Source organism: Triturus cristatus, chromosome 5_2 (genome assembly GCF_964204655.1).
Source record: "Triturus cristatus chromosome 5_2, aTriCri1.1, whole genome shotgun sequence".
Taxonomy (NCBI): Eukaryota; Metazoa; Chordata; class Amphibia; order Caudata; family Salamandridae; genus Triturus; species Triturus cristatus.
The window spans coordinates 744,762,804-744,788,249 of NC_140588.1; the positions used below are offsets into that span (position 1 = coordinate 744,762,804).

Genomic DNA, 25,446 nt, shown 5'->3' on the forward strand with positions numbered 1-25,446 from the left:
TGAATCTAGGGTTACAGGAGCTGTGGAATACTCCTACCAATCACACCACGATCAAAAGAATAGTAAAGAGAACAATAAAACATCTTTCATGGATTGAAGATAAAGCGTGTGTTGCAAAGAGGTCACATGGGTGGATCATCCTAAACTCCTACTCCAAACAAGGCTACCAGAGTTACCTTGACCTCGGCTACTCGCGTCATATAAAACTGAAGTTCCTCAAATACAGACTAGGCGTGTTACCATGCACACGCCACTTTCCGCAGTGGCTGAGGGTTAATGGGGGTTCCCTCTGTCGCCTATGTGGCAAGGCATCTGAAGACATGGAACATTTGTTGTGCTCCTGCGAGAAGCTGTTGGAGGAAAGGAAACGGTTACTGAAACACCACTTCAACCACCGTGGAATACGCTCACGAAGACAGGCAGTTCTTGCCTGTTTTACACGGAGTGACCCGCAGTTGAATTGTAGCCTGGTGAAGTTTTTGAAGGTGGTAGAAACAAAGATGCAGAAAATTGACCGACCGTCATATTCTTAGAGGCTCTTAAAATAAGCAGATCCCTATTTACATTGTATCAATTATGGAAGGAGGAAGAAGAGTAAATACTGGAATTTGTCCCCTTGCCATAAAACACAGAGGACATTTAGAACAATACGTTTACTATTTTAACTCTATCAACATATAAAATCTTATGAACTTTTTAAAAGGAATTAAAAATACAGTTACTACATGAATGTAATTTTATTAAGTGATGAATAATGTATTGTGTACACATTAGTGTTTTTTATTATTATTATTTTTTTTAAAATGGATGAATTGCAATGGTTTTAACTATGCTAATAAACTATTACTTACTTACATACTTACTTACACACATCTTTGCCATCATAAATATAAATACGCATGTTAAACAGGATTGGGCAATTCTGAAGAAATGGTGTGATTGTGTGACCTCACCATGTAATGCACTACCCGTCCCTTTAGGACCAGTTAGATTTCATTTCTTAAACCTTAGCTCCACCCTGGGTAGCTGCGGCTCTGAACAGTCAAGCTTACTCAAAGGAACAAGACCATTTAAACAGTAGCAAAAAAATTGAAGAATTAAGAAACAACACAAAAAATTCAACACAGATTTATAAAAAGAGTATATGTTCATGAATTTATTTACGTTCTAGCAAAAAAGATCTACCGGAGGGCTCCGGAGATAAAGATTTTACAAGAAACAATAAATCAGGACTTTTCGCTTCATTAATGAAACTTTTTCAAGGGAAACCTTTGCACGTTAGTATATGGATACTTAGTTACTTTAGACCACCAACTCCGGCAGGGAGCCAGTCAAAGGGACTAGTAGAGTAGAGTTACATCCTTAAAACAGTCTTCAGTCCTGTTCCTGCATAATTGGCTTCTTGCTATTTACTTCTATGGAGTGGCCCTGATTCAATGGATGCAGGATGCTGAAGATCTTCAAAGATGCTGATGATGCTGTGCAGTCAACAGGGGTCTTCCTGGGGCTACTCCTTGGGTCACGGTCTTGGTGAGGTTATTCCGGCCACAGGGGTTGACGTTCCACAAAGTCTTCTCCAGGTCATCAGAAATCCAGTTGCCACTGAGCTCAGTGGTTTACTTCTTTTGACGGTATTTCACATTCTGGGCAGCCAAGCTGCACTCCTACAACTCTCTGGTCCAGCAGACTCTGGTGCAAAAATGTGAGCATCAGATCCTGGGCTTTTTGGCTGCACAGCGGCAAGGTGTGGCGATCCAGTGATCTGGCCTAACAACTCGCCCCAGTAGGCTCCTTCAGCTTTTGTGACCCTGTGCTGCAAACAGTCAGCTAACTAACCCTTTGGAGTGTCTACTTCAGGCTGGGCTCGGGGGGGTAACTTCTCCACGAGCAGGATACAGACGTCGCAGTCCTTTCCTTCGCTAGCAGAAGTATCAGCAGGTGCAGTCCAACTTTGGTGCAACCTCTTCTTTGCCAATTCCAGGGTCAGCTAGGTAGTCTTTCTTTGGTATTATTCCAGTCAAGTGAGATCTGAGTGCTATGGGTGCCCTTTTTATGCCAAGAAAATACCCTTCGGGAAGGTTGCGGCCACCAGCCAATGGGCTACTAAGTTCCCTCCCACTTTATGACAACATCCTTTGAAGTGTGGCATACAGCTGGCCTAGGAGACCCCACTCTGCCTAGTCTTAAGCTAGCAGAGCCCCTCTTGTCCTCTGGAGCTGGTAGCCAATCCTAGTGGTGTGGGGTACACACCCATGGAAAAAATGCGTTGGCCCGTATTTCCCCTTTCTGTCCCCAACGCCAACCTGTCTACCTGTCGAAAAGAGCAGATCCTTTCAAATGAGGTTACCATATGCCCCTCAAAGGTGGCTTCCACTTTGAAGCTCATTTTTTAGGCTAACACCTTGTGTGGCTTACTTCCCGGAGGAGGCAACACTTCCTTCAACAGGAGACTTCTATTATTGCCTGTCCTGGGAGTCATTTATGTGTCTCTGCTGGTGGGTGGGAGGCTGCCTCGTGGACAGCTTTAGTAAATGGCCACTTGAAAATGTGCATGTAGCAACAAGTTACATTTATTTCGGCTTAGTCATCAATTCAGGCTTTATCTAATGAGTTGTTTGATACCTTGAAGAAATTATTTTGGTAGTCCCGTTCAGAAGTTAAACAGCTGAGATGTCCGCATGTAACTCTGTACTTGCCAATGGGGCTACCCATCTCTTTTGCAGCAAAAATGAAATTTTTTTGCTGTTAGAACATGTTAATTGCCTATTCTACTGTTTAAATCTGTTGCACTCTGACTTAGAAATCAATAGACCTGCAGTAGGAGTGACTTAAACACATTCAAAAGGGGGTTTGGGCTTTGCCAGTGCCTAAAATGGTAAAGTCGACTTAGCAGTTTTAAACTGCCCCTCCAGTCTGTAGTGGCAGACGAGGAGCCTTGTTTTACCCTGTACCCTTCAGGATGGTACAACAAGTGCTGCAGTTCCTTAGGGGACATTCTGTCTTACAGGCCCTCAGTACTCCTGGTACCATATACAAGGGACTTGGACGTAAGTTAACCTATGCCATTTGAGTGCGGCCCAATCAAACCTACACAGATAAGGGTCCGAGTACTGGCACCAAGGTCTGGTTAGTTGCCCTCCGTGCACTCTGAGTCGAAAAACCAGCAGCATTTGCCTAAAACATTTTGGGTCACCATACAAAAAAACATTTCCTTACTGCAAGGATATATGAAATCAGACATCGGTGGTTTCAGTACAAAAATAGCCAGTGTGATTGTTTTCACAACATGTAGGTGAGTTCTTTTCTATTTTTCCCCAACATTTGTAAATGTAATGTTGCAGTATATTGTAGACTTTATTTCTGATACGTAATTGTTCATTGATGTATTTCATACAGATGTCCTCCTCAACAGGAAGAATAACAGTGCCCCGATTAAGTGTTGGTGCTGTTACAAGCAGACCCAGCACACCCACTCTTGGTAAGAAGTTTACTTGGTTAACATTTAGTTTCTGGAAGTATTTGCATGGTAACTTTTAGTAAAAGTTACCACTTGTGTGAATAACTTTGCTGGCTTTAGAAAAAAAATGTGGTTGCCTTTGTCACAGTTGTCAAATAATCTTTCAACAAACTGCTTTTGCCAAACTGGAAAATACTTTCTTTTATCCATAAATATGCAATGCTACAGTAGGCTGCTTAGAAGTACCATCTAACCCTATCTGGCATATAACATGTAGCAGCCAACATAAGTGAAATATTTATCACATTACTGTTTCAACACAGTTCTGCCTAATTATTCCTGACTTTCTGCACACCATCTTTAGGTGCTAAATTATACAGTTGCTAATTTACAGTGTACAAGACTGTTTGTTTCTAAGCATACTTTTCCAACCTCCGTCTCTATCCAGCATCAAATCCTTTCAACGCCAAAGCTACTTCCCGCTTTACAAACCCCTTTTTTGCAGCCCTCAGAAGCACACAGCTGACCCAACTCTATGGAATTCTGAGATATCAAAGACACTGTACCCAGATGTCACACAGGTTAAAGGTTGTCTTGAAATTTGGACAGATATTGTTGAATTTAATGTTAGGATTGTATTCTTATATAAAATGTATGTTCGAGGCATATGAGCTGCAGATTGTACACTTAGCATAGGTCGCCATCTGGTGTTGGGCCCGGATGTTTGCAGTTTGTTTTTCTTCTTGGACCGTCTTTGGAAGTCACGAGTTTGGTGACTCCTCCTTCGGTCCGTACTGCGCATGGGCTTCGGCTCCATCCTCAGATTGTTTTTTTCCGCCATCGGGCTCGGATGTGATCCTTCGTACTCCGGCTTCGAACTTCTACGGTTCCAGCCTCGACGGAAAATCCTCGATTCTTCGAGTTCCTTCATCATCTTCATCTCTCGAAGCGGCACTTTTTCCATCCCGTACATCGACACCGGCCTTCGGGCCCTCCGCGACTCCGGTCCCGGCCGATGGAAAGGACTCCGTTTAAAAAGTGCCCAAAATGTGGGTCTAAATTTCCCCACACCGACCTCCATCAGGTGTGTAACCTTTGCCTCTCTCCGGAACACGAGGCTCGAGACTGCCCCGCCTGCAAGTCTTTTCGATCGAAGAAAACGATCCGAGATCGAAAGGCTCGACGCACCATGGCGCACTCATCCTCGACAGTTCCACCGGACATCTTCGGAGACGACGCCGAAGCTTCGGGGCAGACACACACCGAACTGGGAGAAGACATCGTCAGCGCTTCCGAGGCCGACGACTCCGACCTGGAGGACGTAACACCAGGACAGCGGGCCGTGAGTACAATGCCCCCTCCCAGCCCCGCACCGAAAACCAAAGAGACTCCGGTTACTCCCTCGCCTGCCGGCCTGGGCAAAACCAAAACCAAAGCCTCGATCACCCCACCTTCGGGCCCGGTGTCGAAGCACTCAAAGTCTCACGGCAGCTCGGGATCGAGCCAGCCGACGCCCGGTGCCGATAAACACCACTCGGCACCGAAGCCTGCAAAATCCAGCTCGACTCCGAAACCACCGGTGCCGAAGCCTGGACACTCGGCGCCGACCAAACACAAACAGAAATCGGTCGGCACCGACGCTCCGGCGCCGAAACAGCATTCGACGCCGAAACACACGGAGACCTCCAAAAAGCAGGGCGTACACAGAACATCGAAACCTCCGGTTCCGAAATCGCCGGTGCCGACAGACGACTCGGCGCCATTGGCTCTGTTTACACCAGACCCTTTACAAAAGACTTTGTCCAGAGATCCAAAGACTGGCCTTTTGACTGTGATTACTAAGAAGCGTCGCCTTGAGGCTCCGGCTCCTCCTCCTCCACCCAAAAAGAGGGACTCAGCTACTTCTCCCCTTAGAGTACCCTCCCCACTGCCACCCCCCCTCCCACCACCACCCCCTCCACCTTTACCTCACTACGATCCGGCCCCATCCCCAGACCCGGATGACGGGGACCCGGACAATGACCCAGGGGACGCCCCAATGGATCCCACTCCACCAGGGACCCCAGATCCATGGGAGGATTATAATAACCCTGATGTACCCAATGTACCTCAAGACGACCTATACCCATCAAGGCCGTCTCCTCCAGAGGACTCTTTAAGGTTTCACCATTTAGTGCAGAGAGCAGCACACTACCATGGGGTGGACATGCACACGGAACCAGTGGAAGAAGACTTCCTACTGGATACATTTGATTTACAAGATCGTTCCACTGCTATTTTACCCATGCTTAAGGGTGTCACCAAGCACGCTACAGAGGTATTCAAAGACCCTGTCAGAGCCAGAGTACTAAACCCTAGAATAGAGAAGAAGTACAAGGCGGCACCCACAGACCCTGCATACATCAAGGGCCCTGCTCCTCTAGATTCCCTAGTTGTCTCCACAGCTAGAAAGAGGGCTAACTCCCAATCCTCAGGAGATGCCCCACCACCAGACAAGGAATCTAAACTTCTGGACGCGTCTGGTAAACGCACCGCCTACCAGGCTGCAAACATGTGGCGCATTGCAAATACACAAGCACTGCTTGCGCGATATGATAGAGCACACTATGATGAATTAGAGGCTCTTATGCAGCACCTTCCAGAGAAATACAAACGCCAAGCTCATGACCTGATACAGGAGGGCAAACTAATCACAAACACCTCCATTAAGTGTGCCCTCGATGCAGCAGACACTGCTTCTAGAGCCATAAACACCAGTGTCCTGCTTCGACGCCATGCCTGGCTCAGGATATCACGGTTCAAGCCTGAGGTCCAGACATCAATACTTAATCACACCTTTGACCAGCAAACACTCTTTGGCCCAAAGGTAGACGAAGCGCTCGAAAAAATGAAGAAAGATACAGACACAGCGAAGTCTATGGGAGCGCTCCAGACCCAAGCCTCTAAGCGTTCCTTTCGACGCTCGTCCTTTCGTGGCACAGGTAGAGGCTCCTCCACCGATAATGCCTCTACCTCCTACAAATCCCCTCCTCAAAATACCTTTTCAAAGGGCAACCAAAGAGGTGGTTACAGAGGCAACAACAATAAGGGCAGGGGCAAAACCAACAATACCCGTTCTGCCACCCCACCCGCACAATGACTCCCCTTCGCTCCCCCCAGACCATTCCACTCCGGTCGGGGGCAGACTACAAGATTTTATCCACGTATGGGAGTCCATAACATCGGACAAATGGGTGACCCAAATCATTCGGTCAGGGTACTGCCTCGAGCTAACATCTACCCCACCCAATATCCCACCAAGGCACCGTCCAATGTCCCAAGAGCATTCCACACTGCTCAAACAAGAGGTACTCTCGCTCCTCCAGAAACACGCCATAGAGCAGGTACCCGACAATCAACGAAATCTAGGGGTCTACTCCCTATATTTCTTAATCCCAAAGAAAGACGAGACCCTCAGACCCATTCTGGATCTCCGGCCTCTAAATGCCTACATACATTCAGACCACTTTCACATGGTCACCTTACAACAAGTCCTCCCACTCCTCTGCCAGGGAGACTTTCTCACAACACTGGATCTGAAAGACGCGTACTTTCACATTCCAATACACCCCTCTCACAGAAAATACCTCAGGTTCGTGGTGGACGGGCAACATTACCAATTCAAGGTTCTCCCCTTCGGGGTCACCACTGCACCACGGGTGTTTACCAAATGCCTAGCAGTAGTAGCAGCACACCTCAGACGTCAACATGTTCACGTCTTCCCTTACTTAGACGACTGGCTCATAAAAGCCGCGTCCTACCACCAATGCGTGCAACATACAAACAGCACCATCCAACTGCTTCATCAGCTAGGCTTCACGGTGAACTACCAAAAGTCCCACCTCATACCATCTCACACAAAGCAATATCTCGGGGCCACCATAGACACCTCAAAAGGTATTGCCTATCCAAACTCAGCCAGAATCACAAGCATTCTAGCCTTACGCAAAATATTCCTTCCTCAACACTCTCTACCAGCAAGAGTGTTTATGAAGCTCATAGGGATGATGGCGTCTTGCATCTTCATAGTGCCCCATGCAAGACTCCACATGCGTCCACTTCAGGAGTGCCTAGCACAACAGTGGAACCAGGCCCAGGGTCAGCTGACGGATCTGGTGTTGGTGGACGGCCGCACACATCACTCTCTGCAGTGGTGGAACACCACAAACCTTTCCAAGGGACGGCCGTTCCTGGACCCGGTTCCCCAAGTGACTCTAACAGCGGACGCATCGCTCTCCGGCTGGGGAGCGCACCTCTTACACCTCACAATGCAAGGTCTATGGACGCCACAGCAAAAAACGCTCCACATCAACCATCTGGAGCTTTTGGCGATCTTTCTAGCCCTAAAATCTTTCCAAAAGCAGATTTCAGGCAAAGCAGTCCTCATTCGCACAGACAACATGACTGCGATGTATTATATACAGAAACAGGGGGGGACACACTCTCCCCAGCTCTCCCGCTTAGCCCAGAGCATATGGAGATGGGCAATTCCCCAAAACATTTTTCTCCTGGCACAACATGTTCCAGGCGTACAAAACACCATAGCAGATCTGCTCAGCAGACAGACTCAACAACTACACGAATGGGAACTGCATCCACAAGTTCTTCACCCATTCTTCCGACAGTGGGGGCATCCTCAAATAGACCTCTTCGCCACCCACGAAAACAAAAAATGCCCAAGCTTCGCCGCCAGATACCCACACCCATTGTCCAAGGGCAATGCGATATGGATGAACTGGTCAGGCAGATTTGCATACGCCTTTCCACCTCTCCCACTAATTCCATTAGTGGTCAGGAAACTACAACAGCACTCCCTCACACTCATTCTGGTAGCTCCGACGTGGGCCAGACAGCCGTGGTACACCACGCTACTACAACTATCAGTGGTACCACATCAAAAACTGCACCTTTCCCCATGCCTCCTAACCCAGAACCATGGAGAAATCAGGCACCCGGACCCAGCTCAGCTCAACCTGGCGATCTGGCTCCTGAAATCTTAGAATTCGGGTACCTTAACCTTCCCCCTGATTGCATGAACATCATCATGGAAGCCAGACGTCCTACCACTAGAGCATGCTATGCCGCAAAGTGGAAAAGATTTGTAATGTACTGCCGTAACAATACAATCAACCCTCTAGATGCATCCATACAACACATCATATGCTATCTGCTCCATCTTCACAGGTGTAACCTGGCGTATTCATCCATACGCCTACACCTAGCAGCGATCGCTGCCTATCTACAAAACAGACAGCATTTGTCACTCTTCAGAGTGCCCGCTATTAAAGCCTTCATGGAAGGCCTCAAACGAGTAATTCCTCCCAGGGCACCACCCTCCCCTGTATGGAATCTAAATTTGGTCCTTACACGACTAATGGGTCCGCCCTTCGAACCAATGCACAAATGTGAGCTACAATTTCTCACCTGGAAAACAGCTTTCCTTGTAGCTATCACTTCCCTTAGAAGGGTTGGTGAAATACAAGCGTTCACCATACAGGAACCTTACATACAAATGCATCACAGCAAGGTCATACTTCGAACTAATCCGAAGTTCCTGCCCAAAGTCATTACCCCCTTCCACCTCAATCAATCAGTGGAATTACCTGTCTTCTTTTCGCAACCCCAATCTGTTGCGGAAAGGGCCTTACACACACTAGATGTGAAAAGAGCGTTGCTATATTACATACAAAGAACGCAACCCTTCAGGAAGACCAAACAGTTGTTCGTCTCCTTTTCTCCACCACATAAAGGCAACCCCATCTCAAAATCAGGGATAGCTAGGTGGATTGTAAAATGCATACAAATTTGCTATCAGAAGGCAAAGAGAACATTATCTGTTCCCCCTAAAGCCCACTCTACAAGAAAGTTAGGGGCTTCTATGGCTTTTCTAGGGAATATACCCTTAGATGACATATGCAAGGCAGCCACATGGTCTACACCGCACACATTCACAAAACACTACTGTGTAGATGTGCATTCCCAGCAGCAAGCTAGGGTGGGCCAGGCTGTACTAAAAACACTCTTTCAAACAGCTGCAACGGATACCGGTGGTCGCCGCTAAGGTTGGGTACTGCTATATAATCTATGCTAAGTGTACAATCTGCAGCTCATATGCCTCGAACGGAATATGCTACTTACCAGTATGCATCTGTTCTTGGCATGTAGAGCTGCAGAGTTGTACACGCCCACCCGCCTCCCCGGCTACCTGTATCCGTTCCAGTCCATCTTATTTAGATACAACACACATGGGTTTCTCACTGTTATTACTACGCTCCATCATTTCCCTGTTGGCGAAAAACAATCTGAGGATGGAGCCGAAGCCCATGCGCAGTACGGACCGAAGGAGGAGTCACCAAACTCGTGACTTCCAAAGACGGTCCAAGAAGAAAAACAAACTGCAAACATCCGGGCCCAACACCAGATGGCGACCTATGCTAAGTGTACAACTCTGCAGCTCTACATGCCAAGAACAGATGCATACTGGTAAGTAGCATATTCCTTGTTCATAATTGCCCTTTTTTATGCATGCTCCAGTTTACTTCAGGATGTAACGCACACAAGACAATGTATTTACATAAATCCACCAACTAATATCTAAGAATTAAAAGACAACAGTTTAAGAGTTGTACTAAACTAACTGTAATTTCTTATACATATAGAAAGGAAACCTTCATATCACAACCATTGCATTTAATAGATCAATGCTTATGCCTCATGTATGGCTTTGAATCCTGAAATGGCAAACATAGCCATTTAGCATTCCCAGATGAGTAAATGGAGTAAACTAGGGTCCATCTATTTTTTACAGGTTTTTAAAAATAGAAAAGGCTAACCTATATGGTAATAGGACAATGTACATGTTGGTGGTACTCTTTGTGAAACCGATTTAGTTAGTTACTGTCTGTGTGGGGTCCAACTCCATTAATGTAGAATCTTAAGATCTAGAAAGTCAGAATTCTATAAACCCTGTCATGGTCTAAGTGTAGTGTTGTCCAGTCTTCAGGGGAGTATTTGCTGCCCAGGGCTGTATGCAATTTGAGCCTAGTGAGGGTGAGGGTCCGGGTGGGACCGGAGTGCTAAGCTTTTATGTGAAATTCAGTCAAGGAGTAGCCAGGTCTCCCTTAAGCGAGAAAGTATCCACAATGTGATCCGTTATGTGGAATCAGACAGAGGGGTTGTGTTTGAGGGTTATCTAGATCCCCCTCCCCCAATTGACACCTACTCCCAGCCCGGACAGAAGTGAGGAAATATATTTCTGATAGCCTATTTCTCACAGCACTGTCTTTAGCATGGCACTCCACTTGGCCAGGCTTAGTGCCCCCGCTACCCAAGAGATAGTTCAGACCTACCCAGTTTGAAGACTCATCTAGGGTGATGAGGAGTAGTTCCTTCACACGCGACCACTCCAAATTGATTCTCTGGCCATCTCCTTCATCCACAGAAACTTCTGCTGAGAGGGCTTAAGTATATCCTGTGATCAAAAACTCCTCTTCTTCAGGTTTCCCTTATTACTGAACTATAAAAGTACAGTTCTCCCATTGGTTTCTTTCAAGTAACTACATTTCCTGGACCGTCCCTAACTGCTCATCTTGAGTTAATGTGTCAAATACCTCACTCAAGCAATCTCCCAAGACCCCAGAGCCATTGTCCCTACTCTGGGAGCAGTATTTCACACCTCATCAAAGGCAACATGGCAGCCTAGTTGCAGATAGGTTAATGCTAATTAGCCTGCTGGAGCTTTAGGCGGAAAAATTATGACTTTTTGAAAGTCACTTTTATTGTATACTTATTCAAAAATCCAAGTTAAGCGTTGAATTGAGCTTTTAATAATTATGAAGTGTTTGAATTTGAATAGGGCTTATTATAAACTGAAGTTCCAGAATTAGCATTTAAACTGTACTTTAGTTTATCTTATAGAAAAGTCACAGCAACTATGTAATCAAAATAGCTTTTTGTGGGATCAGTATTTGCAGGAACATACCAACCTTAACTTTTCACATGGTCTACTTTCCAATACTTAACACCCTTCCTTGTGTGCTGAAAAGTCTCCTGCATGGTGACTTTCTTTTAAATATTAAGTATGTTTTCTACCTGTCAAAAGGGAGTTATTGTAACAGACATCTTTCCAACATAAATTCCTGAGCATACGGTTAATGCTAACTACTTTGATAGGCACAAGGGGGACGCGGGATCCACCCATAGGTGGCAACAATCGCAAAATGGAGTGGTCACTAGTGGTCCAATAACTGGGTATCACTTGCAAAGCATTATTTATAGTTATAATGAAATATCTTTCTAGTGTGAAGAGAGACCCTGACTTATTGTGGTGTGAAGGCAGAGGCCTTCCGTCCCACCATAGCTTCAACATATTTTGCCACAAACTAATCCCATTTTATAGAATCTGGTCCTTCTACAATGGCCTTGTTTAACTATTTGCAGATTTTTTTTATTATAACTATTTGCAGGATTAGCTGGAGACTAGCTTGAATGGCCACCACCCTGTGGTTGGGAAGAGCTTTCTCAAATATAAATTCTTAAATTCCCCATCATCTGTCCCCTATTTGCACTGAGATTCCTCAGGCAGGTATGTTATAGTGTTCTTTAGGTAGAGAATGTGACACCAGTACCCAATTTCTCATTCTAAACTCTGACTTCAGTACATAAGCAGTCAAGCTGTTCACCCCAGTGCATATTGAATCTTACCAAAGCATGCTTACTTTGAAAGGACCAGTACATTTTGCTGTCCCCAAGGAAGTATACCTTGAGCACACAACTTCTTTGGGGGGTGTTCATCAAGTCCAAGGTTCTAGTGCTTTGTCACGCAGCAGTCTCTCTCAGGATGCTAAGGCCACAATATGGTTTCTCTAGTTACTTTACCTTTCCCACCCTTTATGGCAGTGCCAGCTGATCTCGTGGTGCATGGTTATGATGCTTCCATGCTAATTACAGGGTCCTCCACTGAGACGAAGGCTCATTCTTTGATTCACCTCAGTTGGAATGTCTGATAGTACTTTTTTACATATTCAATGGAAAGACCTGTTCCAAACATGGATTATCACAATGGTGTAGACTGCTATGTATGATCTACTGTCCACCCCTCCAACTCCCTTTTTCCCTTCCTCCGGCATGTCAAGACTGGTAAATGAAAACAATTCTGCATGCTATAACTGTTGACCTGAACCCATTGTATGTACCCAGTCTGCTACAACAGTACCTCCAAAAGAAGTGGTCCCTACATCCTTGACCCATTTGGCAAGGATACAACCATGACTGGGGATGTCACCCCTATCGAAGAGAACACTGCCCACAGTTTGCAACATAGTTTCTCCGGTCTCCTATGCAGTCTGGTGGTACAGCAACTGTTAACCACCGACATGTCTGGGAAGAGATGAAGTGCCATTTATTTCCCACTGCTATGACATGCAGATAGTTAAGGAATAACATCTTTACATCTTCGTCCTAGGTCATTCTGGTGCTTCCTTTAAGTTGGGGAATCCATTTAGAATGATAACTCTGGGATGGGGCTTGGTCACAGCAGAGGAAACTTTGCGTGGGCATTGGGTTCTGTGCAAGTGTTTCACTGGAAAAACGTATAGAAGCACCTGTGTATCAGCACTGTAACAAACCAATCCTACATGAAAAGTTCCATGCTAGTCCCGTTAGACCTTTTCACTTGGTCCTGCTGTCCACATTCTTAGCCTTTTGATAAACGAGGAAGTAGCCTTTGTAAGCGTCTTCACAGTATCCTTGAGCCACTTCACTTTGTCTCTACCTTCTTGCAGTTTCTTCTCAGTGGGGCCAGTCATTTCATATATTCATAAAATCAGCCTCTAGCAAATTAACCTGCACGTTCACAGTGGCAACTTTTTATCGGCTGCCTCCCACTTCCATGTGTGCGTGCAGCTTTGGCATACAGAGATGGTTTGCTTACTCCCCAGACAAAGACCTTGATTTCAGCATCCATGATTTAATGATAGAGCGGATGTTAGAAAATAGGTTTCTGGTTGGCAGAGGATACAGTCTGTCCAAGCAGGAGCCACAATCCTTGTCAGGGTAAGTCACTAACAACCTAAATTGTCCTGTGCTCACCCTCTGGTAGCTCAACACAGAGCAGTCAGGCTTAACTTAAAAGGCAATATGTAAAGTATCTGTGCAACAGTTAAACAGTTAAACAGAAGAACAGTGAAAACAATACAAAAGACTCCACAAAAGTTTTGAAAAATGAATTGAGCTTTTTATAAATAAAGCAAGACCAAACGATAAGTATCTTGTTAGTAGATGTTGAAGTATGAATTTGTATGGAATCTAAAAGTCAGAAGAGCGCTTGGAGACAAGTGCTTAAGTGAGTTATTGCATTAAGTCAGGACAAAGTTAAGAGTTCAGGCCAACAGGGAGGGAGCACGGGTCGGCAGAGGACATCCTTGGTTCTGCGAAACAAAAGTACCTTTGATCCGGGATTTGTCGTGATGAGGCTGTGTAGATCAAGCTGTGGATGAGATGCGTAGAGGTCTTCCATTTAACTGCGGTGATGCGGCAAGTCTACTGCACCTAACAGCGAAAGTGCTCTGGTTCTGACTCACATTGTGGCAGAGCAGCACAGAATCTTATACTGATGAGTGAGCGCGAGTTGTCAAGCACCTTACGGCCTCACTTCCAAGGGTCAAGAACTGGGATGGCAACGCGTGCAGCGCAAATTTATGGCTTGTACAGTCCAGGGGCAAATGCAGGTAGTTTAAGCCTTTGATATACCTAAAACGTAGAAACAGGAGGAAATCTAGCAAGCCCTTGGAGTCACCAAGGATTCAAGTGATACAGGCCAGTCCGTCTCACCCAGTCGGTCGAACAGCAGAGTAGCCCCAGCAAGACAGAAGCACGACAGAGTTCAGCAAAGCAGCGGTCCGGCACAATAGCGGTCCTTTTAGCAGCACCACAGCTCTTCTGGACCTGTGACCACATTACCAGGAAGAAGTGTTATGTATTGGTAGGGTCAGCAACCCAGTATTTATACCCAAATGAGCCTTTGAAGCGGGGGAGACTTCAAAGTGTGGCTTTGAAGTGCACACGTATCCCTTTCAATCCAATCCTGTCTGCCAGGCTTAGTGGGGGGGTAATCAGTCCCTTGTGTGGGATCAAGCCACTAGTCATTGAAGTGTAAATGTTAGCCCCTTCCTCTTTTCCTTCCCAGGAAGGGCAATCAGAATGCAGATGTATGTAGATGGGTACTCGGCCACACCTAGCCTTCCTGTGTTTGTGGCTGTCTGAAGGTAAAGCACAAAGTGTAGGTGTCACCCAGACGTGTATTGGAGACAGGCTTCAAGGCACACAGACCAGTAAGAGCAGAAACATTTCCACTTTCTAAAAGTGGCATTTCTAAACCACTATTGTTAAAACCAAATTTACCAGTAGAGAGAATTTATTTTTACCATTCCAGAGATATGAAACATGATGCAGTTACGCCTTTTTAATTGGGAATTACAGCTTAAAGGTATTTTAAGGCATTCCTAATGCTAGCCTATGAGTGGAGTAGGCCTCACAGTAGTGAAAAACTTACATAGGTGTCACTACCAGGTCATGCAAAACACAAAAGTACACGTCCCACCTTTTACCTACAAAGCACCCTGCCCTATGGGTTACCTATGGTCTACCTTAGGGGCTACTTATGTGTAATAAAAGGGGGTAGTTTAAGGCTTGGCAAGTAGTTTTAAATGCCAAGTTAAAGTGGCCGTAAACTTCATCCACGAGCCCTGCAGTGGCAGGCCGAATACATGGTTAGAGGACCACTTAGGTGAGTGGCACAATTAGTGCTGCATGGCCACTAATGGCATTTAATTTACCGGCCCTGGGCACATGTAGTGCACTTTACTAGGGAATTATAGTCCATTAAATATGCCAATTTAGTATGAGGTAATGTGATCACTTTAGCACTGGTTAGCAGTGGTAAAGTGCGCAGAGTCTAAAGCCAGCAAAAACAAGGTCAGAAAAAGGGCAAGAGGAGGAAGGCAAAAGGTTTGGGGTGACACTTCAGAAAGGGCCATTTTCCAACAGCAGGTGAAGGGGATCATTATCATCCCCTGTACATAATTAAAGTGGGATGTTGTTGGATGGTCTACCCTTCTAGTGTCCAATGGTCCGTGGTCACCCAGAAGGTCCTGGAGTTATGCCATGTATGATTGGATCCAGGGGCACAGTCCATCCTACACCCACTACTAGTTTGCTAGTCCCAAAATATATGAATAGCATGTCCAGCTGTCCAAGGAAAGCAGTTTTGTCCCTGTTAGGTGCATATACTGATCCTAGGATTATTACTTGCGCCCCTATTTTCAGTTTTGCAGAAGCGTACATGAGTGCAAGAGTCTGTGTGGTAAGGACCTATGGAGTAAGATGGCTAGACTGCATTTTCTATGAGGTGCTGTGGAGGAAGTAGTTTCAGGAATCCGAGTCGCCACGGGTGGCATGCGGCTGTTACCCACAACTCTTCCGACCCATTCTCTTTTCAACTTATTGATTTCGGTCGAGGGCAGTTTGAACCCTTGAAATAGTGCAATGTTGGTTCTGTGGTGTTGTAGGTGAATAAGAATTTAATTCCTCTTAACAAAGCTAGATAGCCCATTCATGTTCAGTGATACAGTACAAAGGGGGACATCCAGGTAGGCGAAGTAGGGTATGTTTCCGGTGTTGGAGCTACACTGGGACATTGGGGAGTGGGTCTTCAAAGTTGGTCATTTCCAGCGGGAAAGAGGTCAGAGCTCGGGTACAATAGTCCACTTTACAAGTGTCTTGATGGGCAAAGAGCTGTGTATCTATAGCCGTGTGCCTAGGTGGTGTGGTCAGGAGAGTGTGGAAGTAAATAGTCCGGTCCTATGCACGCACAGTAATAAACATGAACTGTGCAGCGAGCCCGGACACGCCAAGTCTGAGTCCACAGTATGAGGCAAGAGGCAGAGCAGTTTGGAAGACAAAGATTAAGCTGGCAGCACACAAGGACTTCATCAGGGGCATGGGTGGGACTAAGGGACACAGACGTTGCGCTACGGACATCACATCTCCCCTCTCCCCCACCTCCTGAAGCCCCAAGGATCTCTTTGAAACTGCTAAGTTGGCCCTGCCAAAAATGTGGGTTGTTGAAGGTCCCATGGGTAAGACTACAGTCCTTACCCACCACCAACACAGCACCGTTCCCATCACAGCCCCCTAAGTGATAAGTTAAGTAAACCACAACACAAAGCGTAACAGTAAGAACAAAGATATACACAGAAGCAGTAAGGGGGCCCAATCTGGCTGGGCCTCCAGCGGGATACTTTGATGCAGCTGGTAGGTTGTCTCTCAGTGCCTCCGGAGAAGACATCTAAGTCTCTGGGGTCTCTTACTGGTGTTCCTTTTGGGGGATCTAGATATGTCCCGGTCTCACTTTTGGGATAAAACACTGATCACTCTATCCAATCCCTTTCTGTCCAAACTCCGATGGTGAGTTGGGCACTGCTGGTTGTTGTAGATTGAAGGGGCCTGGCGCCTCATGGTGCGCCAGTGTTCTGGGATGGACCAGACAGCTTGTATCAGTTCTGCTTCTATAGAGTGTCATAATGTCCAAGAATGACTGTAGTTTCCCTGGATGGCTAATTTGGTGGTGGGGCCTCTTATGGTTACTATCATCGCAGTGGGACCAAGAAGGCAGAATTGGATCCTTTCCTGTTGAGGCAAGATCGTAAGGCCAGAAATGTTTTCATCTTGATCAGTCTCAAAGTCTTCCGTCACATGGATTATACTGCCTTCATTATGACCTGTGCCCCTCTTCTATTCACTGCTTGTAACACAGCAATGGCATGTTGGGGTCTCAGCAGGTATTCTATGATTTCCCTTGGTGCATCCAAATGATGTCTGGGATGTGCCCTCTGGAACTCAAGCAGCACAGGGAAGGTGATATGAACATGTCAAAGAAAACTTATGGATTCAAACCGTACGCTGGTGAAGTATCCACACTTTGGTCTTTGGTGTCTGGAGCGGGACCACACCTCCAAGTTGTGCTCCGACTGCCCGGTCATTGCCCCGAAAACTTTGAGGTAGTGGTCCCTAAAGTTGCTTGCAGCCCGGTGCTAGGCATTGCGTCGTTTACCCCGGAGTTCTCTCTCTGTCCTGGTCGAGAGGAAGGTCCAGACACCGCTCAGGGAGTCCCAAGTCCTTGTCCTCCCATTCAAAGTCAACGGGACGGTCAGGTAAGAGGCTTAAGAAACACAAGAAGTGAAAGCGTTCTTCAGATTCTCCTCATCCGTCGGCCGACCTGACAGAGGGGTCTCTGCAATCTAGTCCTCGTTCTGTGGAACATGCACCTGGGTCACCTCTGTGCTTTCCTGCCTTTCCTGGAGCCACAGTGACCTATGCCCAACTGAGAGAATATTATGATGTCATGTGTCTCATATTTGGGTGACCTGACTCTCCCGGTGCGCCTTTGGGCCCTGAGGGTCAGAGGGGGCTCCATCGGGTTACATGCTGGTGTCGATGATTGCCCCCCCCATGGATCTATACAGATGCCAGTCATGCCACAGCGACCTTCCCTGGCGCTGGCCCCCGAACAGACTTCTGACGCCCCCAGCCCCATTCTCATCCCCAGAGAGCTGGATCGGTGCCGACAGCACCTTTGGGTTCTAAGTCTTTATTCAGCCTCCTTCTGAAGGGCTAGGAATGGAGGAAAATTAGGAGGGGTAGCTGAAACCTTTGCAAGACTAGCCTGAGCAAGAAATGAACTGGTATGAGGAATTGGGTGAGGTGAGTGGACTGGACATCTCTCCAGATTCTGGTTTAGTTTTTCCCCCTACCGTGACTACGGAAGAGGGAGCTTCCTATGCTATGGTAGTGTGAAGGGCAGATGAGGTCCTGAACTTTCTGCTCCCTTCAGTAGAAGTCAAGACTAACATCTTGACAGGTCCTGCAGCCGGGTGTCTCCTCCTCGGAACCTCTCCTGCCTTTTAATGAGGCCTTGACTGATGTCCTACAGGGGACCTCGTCCTAACCCAGCACAGGGGCTCTGTGAATAGGACAGTTGCACACGGCCATCGCCCTGCCCCGAGCGACCCAAAATTCCTCACCGATCCCTGAGAGCTTGATGGTCCAAGTCTCTACCTCACAAGAGGCGTTTCCTTCCGCACCCCTGGATTAGGGAGTCCAAGAGACTACATACTTGGGGAAAGAAAATGTTTTCTTCCACCGGCCTTGTATTGCAGTTGCTAAACACTGCATGCCTAATGTGCCGCTACTCCCACTCCTTGTGGGAATCTGTTGCGCAAGTGCTGCCACAGGTCTTTTAGAAGGCCCTGGCCATTCTCGACCCAAGCAGTATCAGACAGGAGAGATGCGTCCAAGTTTACCATTCGTTGTGGGCTTGACACGACCGACTCGCTCTGCAGAGCGATGTCCTCGACAGTGGCTGTTTGATGCCACACCTGGCTGAGAACGTCTTGCTTTTCTAGGGATGTCCAGGCTACCTTTATGGACGTGCCCTTTTATGGCACACGTCTCTTCAGAGATGAGGCAGATAGGGCCCTGAAGTGTTTTTAAGGACTCGCAGGCTACGGCTAAGTCCTTCGGGCTCTCAGTAGCCATCCTCTCTCTGTCTGCCTTTCGTGGCTACGGGAGGGGCTTTCAGCCACGCCAGCCATATCCCAGCTAGCAGTCAGCACAAGTTCAGCAACCTCTGCTCGGCTTCTTTTTATCCCGTGGGTCGGGCGGCCAGAAGTCGGGCTAGTAATCCCGCCACCCATCGGCACCCACTTCCTCCAAAAACCTTCCTAGTCCAGCCCTTCAAGATTATGGGCTGCCAGTTGGTGGCAGGATCAGCCATCACCTTCAACACTGGCAAAACATCACATCAGACAGGTGGGTTCTTCAGATAGCCCGAAGGGCCTACTCCCTCCCTTTCGAGACTACTCCTGCCTCAATGCATCCAACTTACGACCGGCTGATGGAGGACCACCTGCAACTGTTTCAGGAGGAAGTCGGGACTTTCTCGGCCAAGGGAGCCATAGAAAGGGTTGCAGTGCCAGAAGTAAGCTTTGGTTACTATTCCCGCTACTTTCTGATCCTGAAGAAGGAGAGGTGCTTTTGTCTTCTAGATCTGAGAGCTCTCAACTACTTCCTCCAAAGGAAAAGTTCAGGATGCTCACTCTGACTCCAGTCTTGTCTGCACTAGACCCTGGAGACTGGATGGTAGCAATGGACTTGCAAGACGCCTATTTCACATTCCCATCCTTCCTGGCCATCGGCGTTACCTATGGTTCACAGTAGGCCATGAGCATTTTCAGTTCACGATGTTCCCCTTTGGTCTTACCAGCGCCACTCTGGTGTTCACCAAGGTGATGGCGGTAGTCACAGCTCATCTGCACAGATCAGGGGTGCCACTCTTTCTCTATTTCGATGACTGGAGGTGGGAGACGGCAGTCCGGGGTGAGCTCTCCTTCAACATCAGACTATGGCGAACCTCCTGCTTTCACTGGGGTTCACTATCAACGTGCCGAAGTCACACATGACTCTCTTTGAGACACTACCTTTCATTGGAGCTGTTCTGGACATGGTGCAGTTTCGGGCCTATCCTCCCGATTCAAGTATTTTCAGGCAATGATACCGATGTTTCAGCCTCTAACCTGGATTTCGCTGAGAATGAGGCTGTTGGGCCTCATGGTCTCCTGCATCCTGCTAGTAACGCATAACCGATTGCATATGTGGGCTGGAGGGAACGGCACAAGACTTGCAGCGGTGGCTAACAAACCGCGATTAGGTCAGAGGCAGACCCCTCTCCTTTCCCCTACCAGATCACACATTAGTAACAGATGCGTCACTCCTGGAATGGGGCGGCTTTCTGGGAAAGGTGGAGATCAGAGGACTCTGGTCTCCGGCGGAATCTGGACGCGTCGTCAACTTGCTGGAGCTCCGCATTGAAAGCCTTTCTTCCTTCCATCAGAGGAACGTTGGTTCAGGTGTTTAAGGACACCACCACCGCCATATGGTACTGCAACAAACAAGGCGAGGTGGGATTGTGGACCCTTTGTCACGAGGCCTTGCGTCTCTGGACCTGGCTGGAACAGCAGGGCACATCCCTGGTGGTTGAACACCTGGCAGGTTCCCTGAGCGTCAGGATGGTCAAACTCCTCCGTCAATAACTACTGAATCACTTGTGGCGTCTCCATCCAGAGGTGGCACAAGGTCTCTTTAAGTGGTGGGGAGAGCCTTGGTTAGATCTGTTCGCCTCTGCTGAACACTCAATGTCTGCAGTTTTGTACAGGCGGCTCTAGCTCGGAGATGCTTTATTCTTAAGTGAAGCTCAGGCCTCCTATATGCTTTTTCGCCCATACCATTCCTGTCCAGAATGCTCAGGAAGATAATTAGCGACCAGGCCCAAGTCATTCTTGTGGCTCCGGACTGGCCACGGAGAGTTTGGTATCCCGAGCTTCTCCAATTGAGCATCAAATCTCCAGGATGATCTTCTGGTCCTCCACCCCAACCTGTCAACTCTACGCCTTCTTGCGTGGAGATTGAGCTTCGGCAGTTTATAGCATTCGACTTTCCTCCAGAAGTTTAATGTTATTTTGGCAGCCAGGCGTCCCTTTAACAAGACTGTGTACTCCTGCTTGTGGCATAAATGTGTAAAATATTGTACAGCAAGATCTATTGATCCTCTTTCTGCTTCCCTATCTCAGGTCTTACTTTTTTTTTTTATCCTTGCCCAGCAGGGCTCCGCTCAGGGTACTCCTAAAGGGAACCTTTCGGCCTTGTCTGCCTGTTTAAGGCTATCAAACACACAATGGTTAAGGGGGTTTTAAGGCAGCCAGACGAACCCTGCTTATTTAAATCCTCTGTTGTAAATTTATTTCTCATGGGGCTTGTACATATGTTTCCAGATGCCACTTTCTTTGTGCCTCAGTGAAACCTTAACTTGGTTCTCACCTTCCTGATGTGTGCTCCATTCGAACCTCTGCACAACTGCCCCCTCAAGCGGCTTACCATCAACACAGCCTTTTTAGGGGCAATAACTTATGCCAAGAGGGTGAGCAAATTGCAGGCTCCGTCATCTAAGCCTCTGTACCTGACCATCTACCCTGATAAGTTAGTGCTTAGCACTAGGGCCTTTTTCTTCCCGAAAGTGGCAACACCATTCCACGTGGGGCAATCTGTCACCATGCCCACTTTCAACGCTCCACCACACCCATCTAAAGAAGAGGAGTGACTCCACCGTATGGATTCAATCAATCAAAAACACATTATTCGGTTAATAAAAACCATAAAAGTCCCATACTTAAATCACAATACCATACATAAATCACATGCAATACACCGTAAAATATCATAACCGAATCATCAAAAATTATGGCGACATTAGAAAATAAGGGAGGATATAAATCGGAGTTCATGAGCTTACATAAAAATCTTGGCTGTGAATAAAACTATTAAAACAGTGCATCATTGCGGTAAAAATAATTACATGGACTTTGCGAATACTCTTTAAGATGAAATAGGGTGCCGTATTTTCCTAAGTCTCACAGCAGCGACAAAAAAGCATGCAATGTTAAAAAATCTCCCATGGGTCATTAAGCAGCTGCAAGTACAGTACAGCGGGGTTGACCTGTATAAAACCTTTTCCCTTTAAAATTGGAACTAAGAACCTCCTGCGAATATCACTATATTGGTCACAGAACCTAGTAAAATGCATTGTATCCGGAGTCGAAAAATTGTCACAGGTACAAGGACCTAAATCACACGTCCTACTCCAGCCTTGCGAATTACCCAGAAAAATATGAATTCAGTTAAAACGAAATCTTTTTAAAAGCAGGCGGTGGAACGGCTTTGTGATGATCCTCAAGTAAGGTTCAATCTCGTGGGAGGTTTTTAACAAGAAATGGATTCAAAAAGAGCGTTGTCATTCTACCTTGACCACACAAAAGAGTTCCAGGTGGATGACTATTTCTTCAGGGGGGACCGTGGAACCAAATAGGGATTGTGCGGTGCAGAAAAGAACAATCTCTCAATAGGTTGTCCTTTTCATCAAAGTCTGCTAAGCTCTAGCCAAAAAGCAGCCTCCTAAAGGCTTAAGGGCTCATTGTACCAGAGTTAAATCTGCTACAACAGCATGGCAATGTGGAGTTCCAGTCCTTGTCATTTGTCAGGCAGTAATGTGGGCATCACTGCACACGGTCACCAAGCACTACTGCGTGGACTGTCAAGTCCTGCAGGACAACATGGTCTAAACTTGTCCGCAGTCCCTCCTCAGGAAATGGTATTGTTTGGGTATCTATTCAAAGGTAAGGAATCTGCAGCTACATGTTTCTATCCGTTGGATGAGTTACTTACCTTTTCTGGTAGATACATGATCTAGCTGCAGATTCCATACTGACCCGCCCATCTTCCCTGGACTACGGACTACGAAAAGTGGAGTAAAGAATTGAGCTGTCTGGTGTTTTTTCCAATCTCAGGCAAAGAAGGTGATGTCTAGAAATGTTGCATAGCAACAGCTGCCACTTGAGAATTTAAGGCTCAGATGAAGGCCTTAACTGTTCAAGGCCGTAAGCGCCTTGAGACCCTTACGTGTGAGTAGTCGCGCTTAACAAACACCTGATTTGATTTGATAATGTGCAGACTTCCTGCGAGATGTTGGTTATTGAATGCAGGTGATGATCCAGCCGAATATGCCGACTCTGCAGCTCAGAGTTCTCTGTTATAATCATTTTTTTATTTTTTATTTAAATCAAACTTAAGATTGTCAGTCTTGACATGCACTACAATGCTAGGCATAATTTTGTTATTCACTCTTGTCATGTTGTCAGTAAACAAGCCTCCCTTTATTATTCTCTTCACCATTTTAACGTCACTCCTTAACTGTAAAGGGGTAGTTTTAGTACACATTGTTAGTAAACCATTGAGATGTGTTTGGTCTTCCATAAGGTTGACCTTTAGAGACTATATAAGACTGTTAGGAGTGATTGCTAATAACAAACGCAATACATTTTCAACTCATTGTTGTGCATTGTTTCCAGGTACTCCTGCACAGTCTGTGTCCATGTCAACAAAAGTTGGGAACCCAGTGCCACTTACCAGTCAAAGATTCACTGTACAGATTCCATCCTCTCAAACATCAATAAAATCAGGTAAAGATGGACACCTTTTTGCATTACCCTCTACAGTATGTTGGAGATCCAGAAACACTGCCAATTATCTCTCTTCTCTCACTGAATTATTATCACCACTCTTTCAGCATTCCCCTAGTTCTGGGACAGTGTCTTCTTGCCTTTGGTGATCAGACTGTATTTTCTGTCTGCTGGCAGCATGTTTAAACTTTACCTCCCATATTCTTTAACCTGGTGATGACTGCCACCCAGAAGTATGGACAGCACCAGAGGCTCTCGTAGACGCATCCTCCCCTTGGCTATCCAGTTTAAACTGCAACAATATTTTGGTCCTAAGGTACTCCTGGCAAACTACCTCATTCACCCTAGGTAGTGTCTTTTTATCTCCAGACTCGTAGTAGAGGCCTCAGGGATATGTTATCATAACACAACTCACATTTATCAAAAGCTACAACTTCAAGGACACCTCTTAATCAGCATGCAAGTGTACTTTAGTATAGGTGAGCTTTAAGTTTTGCGCTAGAACTCATAGGGTAATGCGTGCTCTGGGTGTTCAGAAAGGACATAATTCCAGAATCAATGGTTTGTTACTGAAACGTGCATGTCTGCTCTGATTTGGATTTACCATTAGGCGCCACCAGGATGTTGACTTTAGTAGCGTAGAATGGGTGTGAAAATTGATACCAATTCTATTCATTCTGCAGGTAATACATAGGAGGCTTTTCAATATTTTGAATTCTGAGTAGGCTTTTCATATAATAATGGCTTTTATTTACTTAAACTATGGCTTAAAGGGTTTAACAATGGCTTAAGTCTTAACCGTTAAGTCATAGAGTGGAAAAAGTGTAATTCCTTATTTTTGCTTAGCAGAGAAGTATTCATTCGCTAGCCTCCAGCTTTACTGTAGTAGATCTCAGCCCACTTATGTAGTGGGTCTTTTGCAGTGCTTTGCAATGAATGTCCTTTCACTACAGTAAAAGTGCATTGTGGATGTCAGCTGCAACATTGTTGCTTGCTTAAGATCTTCAATTTGAGACTGAGGCCTACCCTCAGGGTGTCTCGTGGTTTACCAGTCTTATTGGTACCGGCCCATAAACATACCACATAACTATATGGTGGCTCAGAGAGGCAGGTTGCACAGACACAAGTGGCAAATCGCCGCTTATGATCTGTGTGCATTTCTTGAGGTTTGTGTTTTCATATGTAAGCATTTGTCTCTTGAGGAAACTGCCATTGGCAAATCAGTATACTTCCCTTGTCTAAATTAGTTGTTTCCTCAGCCCTAAATCTGTTTGGAGCCATTAAACTACAGGTTATTTTGTCTTTATTTCTTTGATACTTTACAACACATTTGTAAATTGGTATCGTCTCCTGACGTCGAGGTAGAGTTGCATGTTGTCTGCAGAAGAGGGAACACAAAAGTTAATATACCTGAGGATGTCCGTGAGTGGGCTGATCAAAATATGAAGAGCATTTGTAAAAATGTATAATCTTGGGGAAATGCCCTGGATGGAGAGACTAGTTCCTTGGTCGGAATTTTTTCTGTAGGGAATGAATTGAAGGATTTTAGGGACTGGTGTGAGATATGTGCTACTATTTGGATGTGACATGGGATGGTGTGCAGTACACCATATTGGAGTGAGTAAAGAGATCAAGGCAGATGCTTATTGATCTGGTATTAATAGCAAGGCATCCTAGACATTGGTTAGTGCTATTTTGTCGTATGGCTTGGTTGCAGCATAACGCAGGAGCTAGCTCCAAAGCCCACTCCCTGGCTTATGAACGTTTAACTGCATCTGGGATGACGTCAGAGGAAGCAGGTAAAATTACCATTTCTCCCTCTGT

The 25,446-nt window shown here is 46.3% G+C and overlaps 1 protein-coding gene across 1 annotated transcript in view; it reads left to right on the forward strand.

Annotated features, from left to right (window-relative positions):
- LOC146829214 (transcription initiation factor TFIID subunit 9-like) overlaps positions 1-25,446 on the forward strand; it is a 145,996-nt gene that overhangs the window by 107,362 nt on the left and 13,188 nt on the right. The window contains exons 5-6 of the mRNA XM_085607851.1: positions 3,397-3,478; positions 23,512-23,622. Of these exons, the coding sequence (XP_085463977.1) occupies positions 3,397-3,478; positions 23,512-23,622 (193 nt within the window). The remainder of the gene's footprint in view (positions 1-3,396; positions 3,479-23,511; positions 23,623-25,446) is intronic.